At 55.9% G+C, this 20338-nt stretch overlaps 1 protein-coding gene across 2 annotated transcripts; it reads left to right on the top strand.

Annotated features, from left to right (window-relative positions):
- Window positions 1–224: 224 nt before the first annotated feature.
- Window positions 225–19030, top strand: LOC142219350 (uncharacterized). 2 transcript variants are annotated; one of them, XM_075288341.1, is made up of 11 exons: window positions 225–358; window positions 11278–11355; window positions 13315–13376; window positions 13467–13533; window positions 13701–13735; window positions 13825–13912; window positions 13987–14063; window positions 15641–15758; window positions 16073–16143; window positions 16220–16322; window positions 17489–19030. In XM_075288341.1, the coding sequence occupies exons 2-11, from the start codon at window positions 11316–11318 to the stop codon at window positions 18298–18300; spliced, it is 1473 nt and encodes a 490-aa protein (XP_075144442.1). In that variant the 5' UTR covers window positions 225–358; window positions 11278–11315; the 3' UTR covers window positions 18301–19030. The 2 variants fall into 2 exon arrangements, with proteins under 2 accessions (XP_075144442.1, XP_075144443.1); XM_075288342.1 differs by lacking the exon at window positions 225–358 and adding an exon at window positions 369–392.
- The last annotated feature ends 1308 nt before the right edge of the window (window positions 19031–20338 follow it).

Here is a 20338-nt window from a genome sequence, read left to right as displayed (position 1 = left end):
TATGTTGTACATTTGGACCCATAAACCAAAATACAGATAAGTGACGTCAGAACGTGTGTGTCCCCGCAGGCTGACCCGACCAGTGACGTCACATGACGTAACACCCGGCCTTTCCTCCTGATCACCCCGCAGCTCTTGTATCACTAGGAGACGGTGGGCGGGGCCTGCCGAGCACGTGCTACGGTCATGCGCAGATGCAGAGCGCCGCTGCGGGGGCGGGGCCTGTATGTGTCCAGTGCTTGTACAGTAGACCCCGCGGACTACTACTCCCATGATCCTGCTGTCAGAGAGCGCTACTGATGACGTCAAAACGCCGGCGACACCACTCACCGGAGGGACGGAGACATTAGGAAGCGGGGTGAGAAAGAGACCAGTAGCGGGCACAGTGCCGGGTATATAGGAGAGGAGTAGCGGGCACAGTGCCGGGTATATAGGAGGGCAGTAGCGGGCACAGTGCCGGGTATATAGGAGAGGAGTAGCGGGCACAGTGCCGGGTATATAGGAGAGGAGTAGCGGGCACAGTGCAGAGTATATAGGAGAGGAGTAGCGGGCACAGTGCCGGGTATATAGGAGGGCAGTAGCGGGCACAGTGCAGAGTATATAGGAGAGGAGTAGCGGGCACAGTGCCGGGTATATAGGAGAGGAGTAGCGGGCACAGTGCCGGGTATATAGGAGAGGAGTAGCGGGCACAGTGCAGGGTATATAGGAGAGGAGTAGCGGGCACAGTGCAGGGTATATAGGAGGGCAGTAGCGGGCACAGTGCCGGGTATATAGGAGGGCAGTAGCGGGCACAGTGCCGGGTATATAGGAGGGCAGTAGCGGGCACAGTGCGGGGTATATAGGAGAGGAGTAGCGGGCACAGTGCCGGGTATATAGGAGGGCAGTAGCGGGCACAGTGCCGGGTATATAGGAGAGGAGTAGCGGGCACAGTGCCGGGTATATAGGAGAGGAGTAGCGGGCACAGTGCAGGGTATATAGGAGAGAAGTAGCGGGCACAGTGCCGGGTATATAGGAGGGCAGTAGCGGGCACAGTGCCGGGTATATAGGAGGGCAGTAGCGGGCACAGTGCCGGGTATATAGGAGAGGAGTAGCGGGCACAGTGCCGGGTATATAGGAGAGGAGTAGCGGGCACAGTGCCGGGTATATAGGAGGGCAGTAGCGGGCACAGTGCCGGGTATATAGGAGAGGAGTAGCGGGCACAGTGCCGGGTATATAGGAGAGGAGTAGCGGGCACAGTGCAGGGTATATAGGAGGGCAGTAGCGGGCACAGTGCCGGGTATATAGGAGAGGAGTAGCGGGCACAGTGCCGGGTATATAGGAGGGCAGTAGCGGGCACAGTGCAGAGTATATAGGAGAGGAGTAGCGGGCACAGTGCCGGGTATATAGGAGAGGAGTAGCGGGCACAGTGCCGGGTATATAGGAGAGGAGTAGCGGGCACAGTGCAGGGTATATAGGAGAGGAGTAGCGGGCACAGTGCAGGGTATATAGGAGGGCAGTAGCGGGCACAGTGCCGGGTATATAGGAGGGCAGTAGCGGGCACAGTGCCGGGTATATAGGAGGGCAGTAGCGGGCACAGTGCGGGGTATATAGGAGAGGAGTAGCGGGCACAGTGCCGGGTATATAGGAGGGCAGTAGCGGGCACAGTGCCGGGTATATAGGAGAGGAGTAGCGGGCACAGTGCCGGGTATATAGGAGAGGAGTAGCGGGCACAGTGCCGGGTATATAGGAGAGGAGTAGCGGGCACAGTGCCGGGTATATAGGAGGGCAGTAGCGGGCACAGTGCAGAGTATATAGGAGAGGAGTAGCGGGCACAGTGCCGGGTATATAGGAGGGCAGTAGCGGGCACAGTGCAGAGTATATAGGAGAGGAGTAGCGGGCACAGTGCCGGGTATATAGGAGAGGAGTAGCGGGCACAGTGCCGGGTATATAGGAGAGGAGTAGCGGGCACAGTGCAGGGTATATAGGAGAGGAGTAGCGGGCACAGTGCAGGGTATATAGGAGGGCAGTAGCGGGCACAGTGCCGGGTATATAGGAGGGCAGTAGCGGGCACAGTGCCGGGTATATAGGAGGGCAGTAGCGGGCACAGTGCGGGGTATATAGGAGAGGAGTAGCGGGCACAGTGCCGGGTATATAGGAGGGCAGTAGCGGGCACAGTGCCGGGTATATAGGAGAGGAGTAGCGGGCACAGTGCCGGGTATATAGGAGAGGAGTAGCGGGCACAGTGCAGGGTATATAGGAGAGAAGTAGCGGGCACAGTGCCGGGTATATAGGAGGGCAGTAGCGGGCACAGTGCCGGGTATATAGGAGGGCAGTAGCGGGCACAGTGCCGGGTATATAGGAGAGGAGTAGCGGGCACAGTGCCGGGTATATAGGAGAGGAGTAGCGGGCACAGTGCCGGGTATATAGGAGGGCAGTAGCGGGCACAGTGCCGGGTATATAGGAGAGGAGTAGCGGGCACAGTGCCGGGTATATAGGAGAGGAGTAGCGGGCACAGTGCAGGGTATATAGGAGGGCAGTAGCGGGCACAGTGCCGGGTATATAGGAGAGGAGTAGCGGGCACAGTGCCGGGTATATAGGAGGGCAGTAGCGGGCACAGTGCAGAGTATATAGGAGAGGAGTAGCGGGCACAGTGCCGGGTATATAGGAGAGGAGTAGCGGGCACAGTGCCGGGTATATAGGAGAGGAGTAGCGGGCACAGTGCAGGGTATATAGGAGAGGAGTAGCGGGCACAGTGCAGGGTATATAGGAGGGCAGTAGCGGGCACAGTGCCGGGTATATAGGAGGGCAGTAGCGGGCACAGTGCCGGGTATATAGGAGGGCAGTAGCGGGCACAGTGCGGGGTATATAGGAGAGGAGTAGCGGGCACAGTGCCGGGTATATAGGAGGGCAGTAGCGGGCACAGTGCCGGGTATATAGGAGAGGAGTAGCGGGCACAGTGCCGGGTATATAGGAGAGGAGTAGCGGGCACAGTGCAGGGTATATAGGAGAGGAGTAGCGGGCACAGTGCCGGGTATATAGGAGGGCAGTAGCGGGCACAGTGCCGGGTATATAGGAGGGCAGTAGCGGGCACAGTGCCGGGTATATAGGAGAGGAGTAGCGGGCACAGTGCAGGGTATATAGGAGGGCAGTAGCGGGCACAGTGCCGGGTATATAGGAGGGCAGTAGCGGGCACAGTGCCGGGTATATAGGAGAGGAGTAGCGGGCACAGTGCCGGGTATATAGGAGAGGAGTAGCGGGCACAGTGCCGGGTATATAGGAGGGCAGTAGCGGGCACAGTGCCGGGTATATAGGAGAGGAGTAGCGGGCACAGTGCCGGGTATATAGGAGAGGAGTAGCGGGCACAGTGCAGGGTATATAGGAGGGCAGTAGCGGGCACAGTGCCGGGTATATAGGAGAGGAGTAGCGGGCACAGTGCAGGGTATATAGGAGAGGAGTAGCGGGCACAGTGCCGGGTATATAGGAGAGGAGTAGCGGGCACAGTGCAGGGTATATAGGAGAGGAGTAGCGGGCACAGTGCCGGGTATATAGGAGGGCAGTAGCGGGCACAGTGCCGGGTATATAGGAGAGGAGTAGCGGGCACAGTGCCGGGTATATAGGAGAGGAGTAGCGGGCACAGTGCCGGGTATATAGGAGGGCAGTAGCGGGCACAGTGCCGGGTATATAGGAGAGGAGTAGCGGGCACAGTGCCGGGTATATAGGAGAGGAGTAGCGGGCACAGTGCAGGGTATATAGGAGGGCAGTAGCGGGCACAGTGCCGGGTATATAGGAGAGGAGTAGCGGGCACAGTGCAGGGTATATAGGAGAGGAGTAGCGGGCACAGTGCCGGGTATATAGGAGAGGAGTAGCGGGCACAGTGCAGGGTATATAGGAGAGGAGTAGCGGGCACAGTGCCGGGTATATAGGAGAGGAGTAGCGGGCACAGTGCAGGGTATATAGGAGAGGAGTAGCGGGCACAGTGCCAGGTATATAGGAGGGCAGTAGCGGGCACAGTGCCGGGTATATAGGAGAGGAGTAGCGGGCACAGTGCCGGGTATATAGGAGAGGAGTAGCGGGCACAGTGCCGGGTATATAGGAGGGCAGTAGCGGGCACAGTGCCGGGTATATAGGAGAGGAGTAGCGGGCACAGTGCCGGGTATATAGGAGAGGAGTAGCGGGCACAGTGCAGGGTATATAGGAGGGCAGTAGCGGGCACAGTGCCGGGTATATAGGAGAGGAGTAGCGGGCACAGTGCAGGGTATATAGGAGAGGAGTAGCGGGCACAGTGCCGGGTATATAGGAGGGCAGTAGCGGGCACAGTGCAGGGTATATAGGAGAGGAGTAGCGGGCACAGTGCCGGGTATATAGGAGAGGAGTAGCGGCCACAGTGCCGGGTATATAGGAGAGGAGTAGCGGGCACAGTGCCGGGTATATAGCAGAGGAGTAGCGGACACAGTGCCGGGTATATAGGAGAGGAGTAGCGGGCACAGTGCCGGGTATATAGGAGAGGAGTAGCGGGCACAGTGCCGGGTATATAGGAGAGGAGTAGCGGGCACAGTGCCGGGTATATAGGAGAGGAGTAGCGGGCACAGTGCCGGGTATATAGGAGAGGAGTAGCGGGCACAGTGCCGGGTATATAGGAGAGGAGTAGCGGGCACAGTGCCGGGTATATAGGAGGGCAGTAGCGGGCACAGTGCCGGGTATATAGGAGGGCAGTAGCGGGCACAGTGCCTGTATATAGGAGAGGAGTAGCGGGCACAGTGCCGGGTATATAGGAGAGGAGTAGCGGGCACAGTGCAGGGTATATAGGAGAGGAGTAGCGGGCACAGTGCCGGGTATATAGGAGAGGAGTAGCGGGCACAGTGCAGGGTATATAGGAGAGGAGTAGCGGGCACAGTGCCGGGTATAATAGGAGAGGGCAGTAGCGGGCACAGTGCCGGGTATATAGGAGAGGAGTAGCGGGCACAGTGCAGGGTATATAGGAGGAGTAGCGGGCACAGTGCCGGGTATATAGGAGAGGAGTAGCGGGCACAGTGCCGGGTATATAGGAGAGGAGTAGCGGGCACAGTGCCGGGTATATAGGAGAGGAGTAGCGGGCACAGTGCCGGGTATATAGGAGAGGAGTAGCGGGCACAGTGCAGGGTATATAGGAGAGGAGTAGCGGGCACAGTGCCGGGTATATAGGAGAGGAGTAGCGGGCACAGTGCCGGGTATATAGGAGAGGAGTAGCGGGCACAGTGCCGGGTATATAGGAGAGGAGTAGCGGGCACAGTGCCGGGTATATAGGAGAGGAGTAGCGGGCACAGTGCCGGGTATATAGGAGAGGAGTAGCGGGCACAGTGCCGGGTATATAGGAGAGGAGTAGCGGGCACAGTGCCGGGTATATAGGAGAGGAGTAGCGGGCACAGTGCCGGGTATATAGGAGAGGAGTAGCGGGCACAGTGCCGGGTATATAGGAGAGGAGTAGCGGGCACAGTGCCGGGTATATAGGAGAGGAGTAGCGGGCACAGTGCCGGGTATATAGGGAGAGGAGTAGCGGGCACAGTGCAGGGTATATAGGAGAGGAGTAGCGGGCACAGTGCCGGGTATATAGGAGAGGAGTAGCGGGCACAGTGCCGGGTATATAGGAGAGGAGTAGCGGGCACAGTGCCGGGTATATAGGAGAGGAGTAGCGGGCACAGTGCCGGGTATATAGGAGAGGAGTAGCGGGCACAGTGCAGGGTATATAGGAGAGGAGTAGCGGGCACAGTGCCGGGTATATAGGAGAGGAGTAGCGGGCACAGTGCCGGGTATATAGGAGAGGAGTAGCGGGCACAGTGCCGGGTATATAGGAGGGCAGTAGCGGGCACAGTGCCGGGTATATAGGAGAGGAGTAGCGGGCACAGTGCCGGGTATATAGGAGGGCAGTAGCGGGCACAGTGCAGGGTATATAGGAGGGCAGTAGCGGGCACAGTGCCGGGTATATAGGAGGGCAGTAGCGGGCACAGTGCCGGGTATATAGGAGAGGAGTAGCGGGCACAGTGCCGGGTATATAGGAGAGGAGTAGCGGGCACAGTGCCGGGTATATAGGAGAGGAGTAGCGGGCACAGTGCCGGGTATATAGGAGAGGAGTAGCGGGCACAGTGCCGGGTATATAGGAGAGGAGTAGCGGGCACAGTGCCGGGTATATAGGAGGGCAGTAGCGGGCACAGTGCCGGGTATATAGGAGAGGAGTAGCGGGCACAGTGCCGGGTATATAGGAGGGCAGTAGCGGGCACAGTGCCGGGTATATAGGAGGGCAGTAGCGGGCACAGTGCCGGGTATATAGGGAGGGCAGTAGCGGGCACAGTGCCGTGTATATAGGAGAGGAGTAGCGGGCACAGTGCAGGGTATATAGGAGGGCAGTAGCGGGCACAGTGCCGGGTATATAGGAGAGGAGTAGCGGGCACAGTGCCGGGTATATAGGAGAGGAGTAGCGGGCACAGTGCCGGGTATATAGGAGAGGAGTAGCGGGCACAGTGCCGGGTATATAGGAGAGGAGTAGCGGGCACAGTGCCGGGTATATAGGAGGGCAGTAGCGGGCACAGTGCCGGGTATATAGGAGGGCAGTAGCGGGCACAGTGCCGGGTATATAGGAGAGGAGTAGCGGGCACAGTGCCGGGTATATAGGAGGGCAGTAGCGGGCACAGTGCCGGGTATATAGGAGAGGAGTAGCGGGCACAGTGCCGGGTATATAGGAGAGGAGTAGCGGGCACAGTGCAGGGTATATAGGAGGGCAGTAGCGGGCACAGTGCCGGGTATATAGGAGAGGAGTAGTGGGCACAGTGCCGGGTATATAGGAGAGGAGTAGCGGGCACAGTGCAGGGTATATAGGAGAGGAGTAGCGGGCACAGTGCAGGGTATATAGGAGAGGAGTAGCGGGGACAGTGCCGGGTATATAGGAGAGGAGTAGCGGGCACAGTGCTGGGTATATAGGAGGGCAGTAGCGGGCACAGTGCCGGGTATATAGGAGGGCAGTAGCGGGCACAGTGCCGGGTATATAGGAGAGGAGTAGCGGGCACAGTGTTGGGTATATAGGAGGGCAGTAGCGGGCACAGTGCCGGGTATATAGGAGAGGAGTAGCGGGCACAGTGCCGGGTATATAGGAGAGGAGTAGCGGGCACAGTGCAGGGTATATAGGAGAGGAGTAGCGGGCACAGTGCCGGGTATATAGGAGAGGAGTAGCGGGCACAGTGCCGGGTATATAGGAGAGGAGTAGCGGGCACAGTGCAGGGTATATAGGAGGGCAGTAGCGGGCACAGTGCCGGGTATATAGGAGAGGAGTAGCGGGCACAGTGCCGGGTATATAGGAGGGCAGTAGCGGGCACAGTGCCGGGTATATAGGAGGGCAGTAGCGGGCACAGTGCCGGGTATATAGGAGAGGAGTAGCGGGCACAGTGCCGGGTATATAGGAGAGGAGTAGCGGGCACAGTGCCGGGTATATAGGAGGGCAGTAGCGGGCACAGTGCCGGGTATATAGGAGGGCAGTAGCGGGCACAGTGCCGGGTATATAGGAGAGGAGTAGCGGGCACAGTGCCGGGTATATAGGAGGGCAGTAGCGGGCACAGTGCCGGGTATATAGGAGAGGAGTAGCGGGCACAGTGCCGGGTATATAGGAGAGGAGTAGCGGGCACAGTGCAGGGTATATAGGAGGGCAGTAGCGGGCACAGTGCCGGGTATATAGGAGAGGAGTAGTGGGCACAGTGCCGGGTATATAGGAGAGGAGTAGCGGGCACAGTGCCGGGTATATAGGAGAGGAGTAGCGGGCACAGTGCAGGGTATATAGGAGAGGAGTAGCGGGGACAGTGCCGGGTATATAGGAGAGGAGTAGCGGGCACAGTGCCGGGTATATAGGAGGGCAGTAGCGGGCACAGTGCCGGGTATATAGGAGGGCAGTAGCGGGCACAGTGCCGGGTATATAGGAGAGGAGTAGCGGGCACAGTGCCGGGTATATAGGAGGGCAGTAGCGGGCACAGTGCCGGGTATATAGGAGAGGAGTAGCGGGCACAGTGCCGGGTATATAGGAGGGCAGTAGCGGGCACAGTGCCGGGTATATAGGAGAGGAGTAGCGGGCACAGTGCCGGGTATATAGGAGAGGAGTAGCGGGCACAGTGCAGGGTATATAGGAGAGGAGTAGCGGGCACAGTGCCGGGTATATAGGAGAGGAGTAGCGGGCACAGTGCCGGGTATATAGGAGAGGAGTAGCGGGCACAGTGCCGGGTATATAGGAGGGCAGTAGCGGGCACAGTGCCGGGTATATAGGAGAGGAGTAGCGGGCACAGTGCCGGGTATATAGGAGGGCAGTAGCGGGCACAGTGCCGGGTATATAGGAGGGCAGTAGCGGGCACAGTGCCGGGTATATAGGAGAGGAGTAGCGGGCACAGTGTTGGGTATATAGGAGGGCAGTAGCGGGCACAGTGCCGGGTATATAGGAGAGGAGTAGCGGGCACAGTGCCGGGTATATAGGAGAGGAGTAGCGGGCACAGTGCAGGGTATATAGGAGAGGAGTAGCGGGCACAGTGCCGGGTATATAGGAGAGGAGTAGCGGGCACAGTGCCGGGTATATAGGAGAGGAGTAGCGGGCACAGTGCAGGGTATATAGGAGGGCAGTAGCGGGCACAGTGCCGGGTATATAGGAGAGGAGTAGCGGGCACAGTGCCGGGTATATAGGAGGGCAGTAGCGGGCACAGTGCCGGGTATATAGGAGGGCAGTAGCGGGCACAGTGCCGGGTATATAGGAGAGGAGTAGCGGGCACAGTGCCGGGTATATAGGAGAGGAGTAGCGGGCACAGTGCCGGGTATATAGGAGGGCAGTAGCGGGCACAGTGCCGGGTATATAGGAGGGCAGTAGCGGGCACAGTGCCGGGTATATAGGAGAGGAGTAGCGGGCACAGTGCCGGGTATATAGGAGGGCAGTAGCGGGCACAGTGCCGGGTATATAGGAGAGGAGTAGCGGGCACAGTGCCGGGTATATAGGAGAGGAGTAGCGGGCACAGTGCAGGGTATATAGGAGGGCAGTAGCGGGCACAGTGCCGGGTATATAGGAGAGGAGTAGTGGGCACAGTGCCGGGTATATAGGAGAGGAGTAGCGGGCACAGTGCCGGGTATATAGGAGAGGAGTAGCGGGCACAGTGCAGGGTATATAGGAGAGGAGTAGCGGGGACAGTGCCGGGTATATAGGAGAGGAGTAGCGGGCACAGTGCCGGGTATATAGGAGGGCAGTAGCGGGCACAGTGCCGGGTATATAGGAGGGCAGTAGCGGGCACAGTGCCGGGTATATAGGAGAGGAGTAGCGGGCACAGTGCCGGGTATATAGGAGGGCAGTAGCGGGCACAGTGCCGGGTATATAGGAGAGGAGTAGCGGGCACAGTGCTGGGTATATAGGAGGGCAGTAGCGGGCACAGTGCCGGGTATATAGGAGAGGAGTAGCGGGCACAGTGCCGGGTATATAGGAGAGGAGTAGCGGGCACAGTGCAGGGTATATAGGAGAGGAGTAGCGGGCACAGTGCCGGGTATATAGGAGAGGAGTAGCGGGCACAGTGCCGGGTATATAGGAGAGGAGTAGCGGGCACAGTGCCGGGTATATAGGAGGGCAGTAGCGGGCACAGTGCCGGGTATATAGGAGAGGAGTAGCGGGCACAGTGCCGGGTATATAGGAGGGCAGTAGCGGGCACAGTGCCGGGTATATAGGAGGGCAGTAGCCGGCACAGTGCCGGGTATATAGGAGAGGAGTAGCGGGCACAGTGCCGGGTATATAGGAGAGGAGTAGCGGGCACAGTGCCGGGTATATAGGAGAGGAGTAGCGGGCACAGTGCCGGGTATATAGGAGAGGAGTAGCGGGCACAGTGCCGGGTATATAGGAGAGGAGTAGCGGGCACAGTGCCGGGTATATAGGAGGGCAGTAGCGGGCACAGTGCCGGGTATATAGGAGAGGAGTAGCGGGCACAGTGCCGGGTATATAGGAGGGCAGTAGCGGGCACAGTGCCGGGTATATAGGAGGGCAGTAGCGGGCACAGTGCCGGGTATATAGGAGGGCAGTAGCGGGCACAGTGCCGTGTATATAGGAGAGGAGTAGCGGGCACAGTGCAGGGTATATAGGAGGGCAGTAGCGGGCACAGTGCCGGGTATATAGGAGAGGAGTAGCGGGCACAGTGCCGGGTATATAGGAGAGGAGTAGCGGGCACAGTGCCGGGTATATAGGAGAGGAGTAGCGGGCACAGTGCCGGGTATATAGGAGAGGAGTAGCGGGCACAGTGCCGGGTATATAGGAGAGGAGTAGCGGGCACAGTGCCGGGTATATAGGAGGGCAGTAGCGGGCACAGTGCCGGGTATATAGGAGGGCAGTAGCGGGCACAGTGCCGGGTATATAGGAGAGGAGTAGCGGGCACAGTGCCGGGTATATAGGAGGGCAGTAGCGGGCACAGTGCCGGGTATATAGGAGAGGAGTAGCGGGCACAGTGCCGGGTATATAGGAGAGGAGTAGCGGGCACAGTGCAGGGTATATAGGAGGGCAGTAGCGGGCACAGTGCCGGGTATATAGGAGAGGAGTAGTGGGCACAGTGCCGGGTATATAGGAGAGGAGTAGCGGGCACAGTGCCGGGTATATAGGAGAGGAGTAGCGGGCACAGTGCAGGGTATATAGGAGAGGAGTAGCGGGGACAGTGCCGGGTATATAGGAGAGGAGTAGCGGGCACAGTGCTGGGTATATAGGAGGGCAGTAGTGGGCACAGTGCCGGGTATATAGGAGAGGAGTAGCGGGCACAGTGCCGGGTATATAGGAGGGCAGTAGCGGGCACAGTGCCGGGTATATAGGAGAGGAGTAGCGGGCACAGTGCTGGGTATATAGGAGGGCAGTAGCGGGCACAGTGCCGGGTATATAGGAGAGGAGTATTGGGCACAGTGCCGGGTATATAGGAGGGCAGTAGCGGGCACAGTGCCGGGTATATAGGAGGGCAGTAGCGGGCACAGTGCAGGGTATATAGGAGGGCAGTAGCGGGCACAGTGCCGGGTATATAGGAGAGGAGTAGCGGGCACAGTGCCGGGTATATAGGAGAGGAGTAGCGGGCACAGTGCCGGGTATATAGGAGGGCAGTAGCGGGCACAGTGCCGGGTATATAGGAGGGCAGTAGCGGGCACAGTGCCGGGTATATAGGAGGGCAGTAGCGGGCACAGTGCCGGGTATATAGGAGAGGAGTAGCGGGCACAGTGCAGGGTATATAGGAGGGCAGTAGCGGGCACAGTGCTTGATCTGACGTGACCCTTCTCTGTATTGTGTTTGCACAGGGGTCCCAGGACCGGAGCTGCTGCTGCTGCTGCTGCTGATGATGATGATGATGATGGAGGGACACCAGGAGTCCGGGGGTAAGCGGCCGCTCCTCTCATTGTCACGGACACCTCAGCTCGGATGGTTCTCAGAATTTTCTTTTGTCCATTTGTCAGTTTTTATAAAATTCCCTTTAATATGGAACCTGGCGGCTCCCAGGCAATGCTGTAGTATAATGGTGCAGGGATGACTATACAGGGGGGGACAGCCATCTCTGTGTGCACAGTCAGGGGGGAGGCGGCCAGTCACTGGAAGGATCCGCCCCCTTGACTACATAGCAAAGAAAGCAGAGATTACAAACCTGTTTATCGGTTCTATCTGCTCGGTAACATGGTGACAGATTGGACAATGGCGCCTGTCGTCCTGCATACATACTGACATTGCTGTGTACGTGCCCCAGTTGCAGAGATATTGGTACGCTTGGTTTCGGCGCTGTCAGAGGGGTCGGCCTCACACCTCTATAGCCTTGTACATAGAAGGGGTCTCCCCCTAACACCCTGCAGTGACGAGCCATGAGACCCCTCTGACAGTGTGGGGATGTTGGTGCGGTACTGTCAGCCTTCTGGCGGTATATAACCCCCGATGTCAGAGGACATGAGGTCGCCATTACATCGTAGAGCTGAGGGATCCTATAAACTGCAGAGTGGGGTAAATGCCCCAAAAACACAAAATTGATGTTTCATTTCCATTATGTTAAAAACAAAAAAAGTCTTTCCATAAATGACGTGTCCTGGAAGAAAATGCAGAAGATCGCGGCGTCCTTAAAGGGATTCTGCCATTAAAACCTCTTTTATTGTGGATAAGACATCGGAGTAGCCTTTAGAAAGTCTATTCGTCTCTTACCTTTAGATGGGATCTGCGCCGCGCCGTTCCTTAGAAATACCGGTTTTTACCAGTATGCAAATTAGTTCTGTGGCAGAGATGGGGGCGGGCCTCAGTGCTGAAAATGCGATCGGGGCGTCCCCACTGCAGCTCGAGAACACGATCCTGCGACGCCTCTATCTTCTGCTGGATCCTCCCCTTCTCTGTCGTCTTCATCCTGTGTCACCTCCGATGCCTGCGCAGTGAAACACCAGCAGAGCCAAGTGTGAATGCCGGCCAGCGGCCATTTTTGGGAAGCCGCTCCTGCATTGAACTACAAGAGCAAGAGCGGCCTCCCAAAAATGGCCGCCGGCCGGCATGCGCAGTCGGGTCTACTAGTGTCTCACTGCGCAGGCGTCGGAGGTGACGCAGCAGGAACACAACAGAGAAGGGGAGGATCCAGCCGAAGATACAGGCGTCGCAGGATCGTGTTCTCGAGCAGCAGTGGGCCCGCCCCCATTGCTGCCAGAGAACTCATTTGCATACTGGTATTTCTGAGGATCGGCGTGGCGGAGATCACATCTAAAGGTAAGAGACGAATAGACTTTCTAAAGGCCAACGTCTTATCCACAAAAAAAGAGGTTTTAATGGTAGAATCCCTTTAAGGGGTGAAAGCGAACACTTGTGACAAGCACGGCCCCCACTGCTGCGGGCGACATTCAAGGCTGGAAGAGCTGAGTTATCTTTCTGCAAGTTCTGAGATCTGTGCGGGACGTAGTAAATCAGGACGCTAGAAACCCTCAAGGCCGATGGAGAGAAACATCCAAGGTGACCGACCCCTCCGAGGACGCCATCATCGTATATAGGCCGGCGTCGTGTGTCCCACCATACAAGTCACCGCGCTGCCGGTTTACATTTATATATTGCTCATGTACATTGCAGCGGCTTAGCCACAAGGGATGTCACGTTGTCTGCCCCGCTGTGCGTCTCCATCAATGCTCGATCAGCCCCACTGATGAATGGTCAGTAACGTTTTGGACCACTTAGTCTCATTTAATCTTCAGCTTTCTCTGTGCACTGGCCTGAATATTCTGCATTTTTCACATGCATCGTCCGGCTGTTACCTGTGTCAGACACTGTCTTGTGCGTGCGGCCTTCCTGTTTGCCCACTTACATAGATCACTTCTTTCCTACAGATGTGCCTAGCAAAAACCGCCTTGCTTCCAGGTCGCAGGAAAACCACCGTCAGGACCGTCAGGTAGGCGGAGTCCTGGATCTGTCAGTCTATTGGTGTATATTGGGGACCTCGCTATATATTAGTTATATTAAAGGATTTGGTGTTTTTTAGGCAATTACAAGTGCAAATAAGGATGAGACTGATCTACAGAAGTGTATGGAGAGGACGGCGCCCCCGGGTGAGCCATCGCCTTTATTACGGCGTCAGTGTGCTGTTATAGCTGAATTATTCCCGACCCCCCGCTGCCCTGCCCCCGTCCATAGCAGGGATCAGGCTGAAATCTTTGCCCCTTTATATCCATTGACCTTCCTATTCTCAGGCTCTGACTGTTTCTGTTTCTTCCAGATGTTTCCAGTCTCGAAAATCCACAAGAAAATCAGGTAGATGACGTGACGAATCTGCCGCGGCTTCATCCTGTGCCCGCGGGGTGTGCGTGTCATTATCTAAAGGGATGTCTTGTCTTTTGTAGGGTAGAAATGTGACCACTAATGGTGAAGGTGCCGATGAGGATAAGGTGGAGCCTGGTCGCTATAAGAAGGAGGTGGAAACCTCACAAGGTAAGGAATAACCCCGATCCATAAGAGGCCCCGGGCTCAGTGCCACCCCACAGTCATTCATGTGATTTCTGCAGAGGCATCTGGTCCCGTCAAACCATCGGAGAGGCCGCCCTGCCCCAAGAAGACGCAGAGGATGAGGAAACCTGTCAAGGTATGGAGAGACCTTCTGTATATCCGGCGGGTGACGGACGCCGCGCCGGAATAATACATAGTAATAAAGCTTTGTAATGGGGTTTGTAGAGAGAAGTGAAGTCTCCCGCCTTTACCTTGTGGCCGCAGTGGGCCCTTCCAACCCCAGTGCGCCCATGGACCCCCACCTTGTGCCCCGCTGGCCCCCTTCCCTTGCTTTCTCCCCTGGTCCCCCACTTTTTTCCTTATCCATTCCAACATTCCCTCGCTCCGTTCTCCCTCCCCAACCCACGACCCTGAGCCCACTTCCCACCTCACCCTTGCCCCTTTCCTCCCCTACACCCCCACACCCTGTGCCTCGTTTTTGCCATCTCTAACCACCCCACCCACCCGCACCTGCGACCCTGGCTCCACCCCACCCCAGGCTCCCCGTGCACCGAGGTTACAGGGGTGCATGGGGTTGGCAGACCATGCAGTGCAGCTGCTGCGGCCATGCACGGCGCGCGGCACAAGTAGACGGTGATCTGTGGGAGTGCGACACAGTTCCCGGTACCCCTTCCACCCCTGGGGCCCCAGTGGACTCACCGCTCCACGTCGCACGCCGGGCTCCAGCAATGCCGGCAGATGCGGCTCTCAGATGCCGGCATGCACGCCAGCATTTTCTTCCTGTGAGGGGTGCACGCCGGCTTGTGGGTCTATAGCTCCACCCACGCAGTTCCTGGGCCAATCGGAGCCCCGCGCATGACGTGGTGACGTCAGCTCAGGTCCTTCAGCCCTGTTTGTTCCAACTGAAAGTCACTGCTGCTGGGGAGGCAGCCGCAATCTATGCCAGCTCCATGCTGCTGGCCGGCATGGCGGTGTCGCTCCGAGCTGGGAGCAGCGGCCATTTTCTCGGGCGGAGACTTTCTCAGTGGTGCCGCCCACGCAAACCCACCAACGTATCAGGCCGCTCGGCTTCCCCTGCGGCCCGCCCCCAGACTGCAGCCAGGCAATCAGCCCCGCTGAAAGACCTGTGACGTCATCATCTCAGGTCCTGCAGCGGAGCCGGAGAGCATTTTCGCTGGTCGCGGTCGAGATTCCGGGTGAGTGTGGGACCTAAAAAGTAGCCTATGTTTCCTTCCTAGTGAATATCTAGGTCTGCGGCAAATTTCATTCTAATCCGTTCACCCGTTTTTGTGTGATTGAGGAACAAACATCCAAACTCACAAACATCCAAACACACAAACTCTCATGACCCTCCGCTCTCTTCACTTTGACCACTAAGCCTAATAATAGACTGGTCCTTGCCAATGCAGTAGGTTTTCTTCTGAGCAATCCCCTCATTGACATCACAGACAGGATTACAATAGAAGATAACACCTCAATAGATAACACTACTGACCCATCATTGCTCACAATACATGTCGTCACAGCTGATCTCCTCCCTGTGTAGAAAATTCTCCCATAGACCTCCATGACCAGGACTACGCTGTAACATCTATCTCTACATATGAGGACAAGATGGCCGCCCCCCCCCCCCCCATAGACAGACGGACGCGACCGCTTTCTCTTCTTTGTTTTATTCACTTCATTCTCTTCTTTTTATTGTAAAATTTTCAGTCTGAGATTCTGAGGTTTGGGAAATTGGAGAGGAGACTGGAAGTGAGACGGGAGGAGGGGTACACGCGGGAGGAACTTCTGTACAAGGAGGAAAGGCCGTACTCCTATATTATCACAGGTGAGTCTCCTTGCGTGTCTGGCGCCCCATCACTAGATGGGGGGCACAAAAATATTTAAAAAAAATATCCGCCAATTGTAAAAAAAAGTGAGGCCAAACTAATCTATGGCTGAGACGTTACTGGCTATTTGGGCTGCCTGTGGTTGTATTGGGCATTGGTCATACAGGTCCTATTCCTGCCCGTTTTGTGGTACGGTCCAATCCATAGGATCTCTGTGTCCTCCGTTGCATTCCCCAAGTCCCTGACACAACTACAGGCGCGCTACCGAGGCCTTGTTAATGCCGTAACGGGTCCGACATTGTCTTTCCTACAGATGGATCCAATAGCAGGAGTAGGCCCAACTCCAACTCTTCAGAGGATTACCGGAGCCCACAGGACTACCAGGTAAGTCCATGTCTGGGGTGTTGGTGCTTCAGGCAAGGCCTCCTAATGACGGCTGGTGATTCTGTGACTATATTAGGCAGAAGTCGGAACGGATGAGGCCGCGTCCCAGAGCGACAGCGAGGAGGAGATGTACCAGAGGGTTAAGGAGGAGCATGCCAACGAGGAGGAGTACAGCACAGGTGTGTATATGTTGTCGTAACGTATAGGAAGACCTCATAGTGAGTATTCAGCGCCGTACCCTTACTGTGGCTCGTGTCGCCATCTTCTTGGCTTTGCTGTATATAGGTGACAAGAAGCTATATTAAAGGGGTTGTATTTATTCATTACCTGGTCCAGGGGCGTTACGACTCCCAAGTCATGTTCGGCTCCACTGGTCTCTCTAACCAACCCCCCCTAGCACCGGCAATACCTGTGAGATTGGGGAGGGAGAGGGGATATCGCCTCCGATCACATGACTCCGGGGCTGTCAAAAACATTCTCAATTCAATACTCTCTGGACATCCCCTTTAAGACTAATGTGTGGAATCTGCTGTAGCTGCGATTTCCGGGTTGCTGCCCCAATGTTCAGTGTTTGCATTGTAAAGGGAAACTTACAGGGATATATTACTCATAGTTGACCTATACAACGTGGTGGTGTCTGAACACGGCCCTGTCACCACACCAGAGCTTCTACTGGAAACTATTAGTTGTAGCATTGCTAAGACTGACGCTGGACCATTGTTTTACTCCTAGTGTCAGAGTATCAGCAGTGCCGCGGTCTTCATCCTTAACACCTGTAAGGAGCTGTAGTTTATAGGATATCCGGGTCGGCATCTCCAGGATAGTCCTGGATTGGAGAATTGACAGGAAAGGAACAAGTCCAGAGGTCAAGACAGGAGCTTAGCCAGGAACGGTACTGTGTTCAGAGTCAGGCCTAGTACCAGGTCAACAATCCGAGGTGCGGTCCAAGAACATGGCTGAGATCAGGGTGAGTCAGGAGTCAAACAAGCAGCAATATCACAGGGAACAGATACAATGCATACCATGCATGGAAGGATCGGTGTCCTCTGTTGGCCAGTGACTGCTAGAAGAAGGCGTGTAAGTAGCCGTTAAAGGGGATGTTGCACAAAGTTAAGTCTGCAGGAGCTTTGTTCCACAGCACAGCTCTCCGACGCTCCCATTCAAGCTCCCAGCAGGACGACCTTCATTCATCCTGGCTTGGCTCAGGTTGACCGGAGTGAAATAAAGGTCCTGCAGACTTTACTTTGTGCGACAACCCCTTTAAGGCCAAAAATCTGGTTGACACAGTTGAGTTGCAGCAACAGATTCCCTATTTCTCTGATCATTCATGGCTCTCTTTCATCAGGTTATGAAGTCACCTATGACTGCTGTGAAGCCATGTATCGCCCAGCCACCACCTCCAGAGCCACAAGCCTCGAAACGAATTGTGTCCCGATCTCTGGGGTGTACAACCCTCACGACATGGAGGAGAAACAGTTTATATGCACCGAGTGCGGCAAAAGCTTCAGCCTTTACTCTTACCTCACCAAACATCAGAGGTCTCATTCAGGGGAGAAGCCATTTTCCTGCAACGAATGTGGCAAATGTTTCACCTACAAGCCAAGTCTCATCAGCCACCAGCGGGTTCACACCGGGGAGAAGCCGTTCTCCTGCACCGAATGCGGTAAACTCTTTTCTAGTAAATTTAATCTGAAAATGCATGAAAAAATCCACACGGGCGATAAACCGGTGGTGTGCCCGGCCTGCGGCAAGTGCTTCAGCAACAATCCGGCACTGGTCAAGCACCTGAGGATTCACACCGGGGAGAAGCCCTTCTCCTGTCAGGAGTGCGGCAAGTTCTTTTCTAGCAAGTCTGGTCTCAACGCCCACCTCATAATCCACACGGGGGAAAAACCGTACATGTGCTCGGAATGTGGGAAATCCTTTGCCAACCATTCCAACCTCATCTCCCACCGGATCATCCACACAGGAGAGAAGCCGTACGTCTGCCCCGAGTGCGGCAAAGGCTTCGCCAACCAGTCCAACCTCGCCAAACACAAGGTGATTCACACCGAGGAGAAACCCTTTCTGTGTATGGAATGCGGGAAGTTTTTTACACGGAAGGGAAGTCTCGATAAACATCGAATGCGGATCCACGAGAAGATGAAATTACTATAATGCGAGTGTCCACCTGAAATACGGGAGCCTCACTTTTTAGTTCAGCTTTTCCTATGGGTTCCACGACGGTCACACAGGTACAATAGGTATGAAAATTCACAAAGGTGCTCAAGTCCTTGTCAGTGGGACCAGTATGTCAGGCCGGACCTACAAAATGGCAACCACTCTTTGTGAATGGCAAATGTGCTCAGCTTCTCTTAGACAGTACATACGATTGGGAACGACGACGAACACCCAAAAAATGTGCCTCATCTTGAGGGATGGAGGTGAAGATTTTTTTACCAATGAATTATATATGTGACAAGCGGGAGGACGTCCGCGTCACGCCCCAGTAATCATGGCTAGTAATAAATCATGGAACAATGCGAAATTTTCCTCTAAATTTGCCCCAAACTCCAGAAATCAAGGATGGGAGACCATGAAAAGATCTCCGAAATCAGCCAATAGGATAATGGAAAGTTTATTTTTTTATGTTTCTTAATGAATTTGATTTGCCTCGGGGCCGGTAGTCGCCCCAGCTCTACGGTACGCAGGGACTTGCTCTTCCTACATCTAAATCGGCACAAGTTGGTCTTCCAGTGGTCGGGACTCGGTGACGTACACATGGACGTGTGTATATAGGGGTGAGGCCGGTAGGGTAGCATCTCGCTGCGGGTTTTCATACCTGAAGTAATGTATTTATGTAGAAATAATAATAATAAAATCCCCAGTCTGGCGGAGGCTGTGAGAGAACGCCGCCTGGTCTCCGTGTCTTCTATTAGGAGGTTCCTTTTTCTGCTTTTTTTCTTAATGGTGTCCTGCATTTCGTGTCTTCGTGAATAAATTATCCAGGACGCAGACCAAGGATGTTCTAATGTTGTCTCTAGAAATACTCCTCTGTCCCCGGAGCTCCGTTGTCTGTCACATCCTGACGTTGTGATGCTTCATGTGACTACGGGGACCAGTCAGTGGTCGATGGTAAGGATCGATCTCTGAGGAGGCCATGGCCGCCTTTCTGTCACACCCTGACGTTGTGATGCTTCATGTGACTACGGGGACCAGTCAGTGGTCGATGGTAAGGATCGATCTCTGAGGAGGCCATGGCTGCCTTTCTGTCACATCCTGACGTCGTGATGCTTCATGTGACTACGGGGACCAATCAGTGGTCGCTCGTAAGGATCGATCTGTGAGGAGGCCATGGCCGCCTTTCTGTCACACCCTGACGTCGTGATGCTTCATGTGACTACGGGGACCAGTCAGTGGTCGATGGTAAGGATCGATCTCTGAGGAGGCCATGGCCGCCTTTCTGTTACATCCTGACGTCGTGATGCTTCATGTGACTACGGGGACCAATCAGTGGTCGCTCGTAAGGATCGATCTCTGAGGAGGCCATGGCCGCCTTTCTGTCACACCCTGACGTCGTGATGCTTCATGTGACTACGGGGACCAGTCAGTGGTCGATGGTAAGGATCGATCTCTGAGGAGGCCATGGCCGCCTTTCTGTCACATCCTGACGTCGTGATGCTTCATGTGACTACGGGGACCAATCAGTGGTCGCTCGTAAGGATCGATCTGTGAGGAGGCCATGGCCGCCTTTCTGTCACATCCTGACGTCGTGATGCTTCATGTGACTACGGGGACCAGTCAGTGGTCGCTGGTAAGGATCGATCTCTGAGGAGGCCATGGCCGCCTTTCTGTCACATCCTGACGTCGTGATGCTTCATGTGACTACGGGGACCAATCAGTGGTCGCTCGTAAGGATCGATCTCTGAGGAGGCCATGGCCGCCTTTCTGTCACATCCTGACGTCGTGATGCTTCATGTGACTACGGGGACCAGTCAGTGGTCGCTGGTAAGGATCGATCTCTGAGGAGGCCATGGCCGCCTTTCTGTCACATCCTGACGTCGTGATGCTTCATGTGACTACGGGGACCAGTCAGTGGTCGCTGGTTAGGATCGATCTCTGAGGTCGCTCCTTGGCCTCCGCGGTCAGGTGAAGCTCAGGACAGAAAGGTGACCGGCAGCAGCCAATGGAGCACTGGGGGGAGGGGAGTATACCT

Source organism: Leptodactylus fuscus, chromosome 10 (genome assembly GCF_031893055.1).
Source record: "Leptodactylus fuscus isolate aLepFus1 chromosome 10, aLepFus1.hap2, whole genome shotgun sequence".
Classification (NCBI taxonomy): Eukaryota; Metazoa; Chordata; class Amphibia; order Anura; family Leptodactylidae; genus Leptodactylus; species Leptodactylus fuscus.
This window is presented reverse-complemented; position numbering and strand designations above follow the sequence as displayed.

Coding starts and splice junctions, on each gene's coding strand:
- LOC142219350 (XM_075288341.1), top strand. CDS start 11,316: ATGATGATGATGATGATGGAGGGACACCAGGAGTCCGGGG. Junction 13,913..13,986: donor GGAGGTGGAAACCTCACAAG/GTAAGGAATAAC, acceptor TGATTTCTGCAG/AGGCATCTGGTCCCGTCAAA. Junction 14,064..15,640: donor GGATGAGGAAACCTGTCAAG/GTATGGAGAGAC, acceptor TAAAATTTTCAG/TCTGAGATTCTGAGGTTTGG.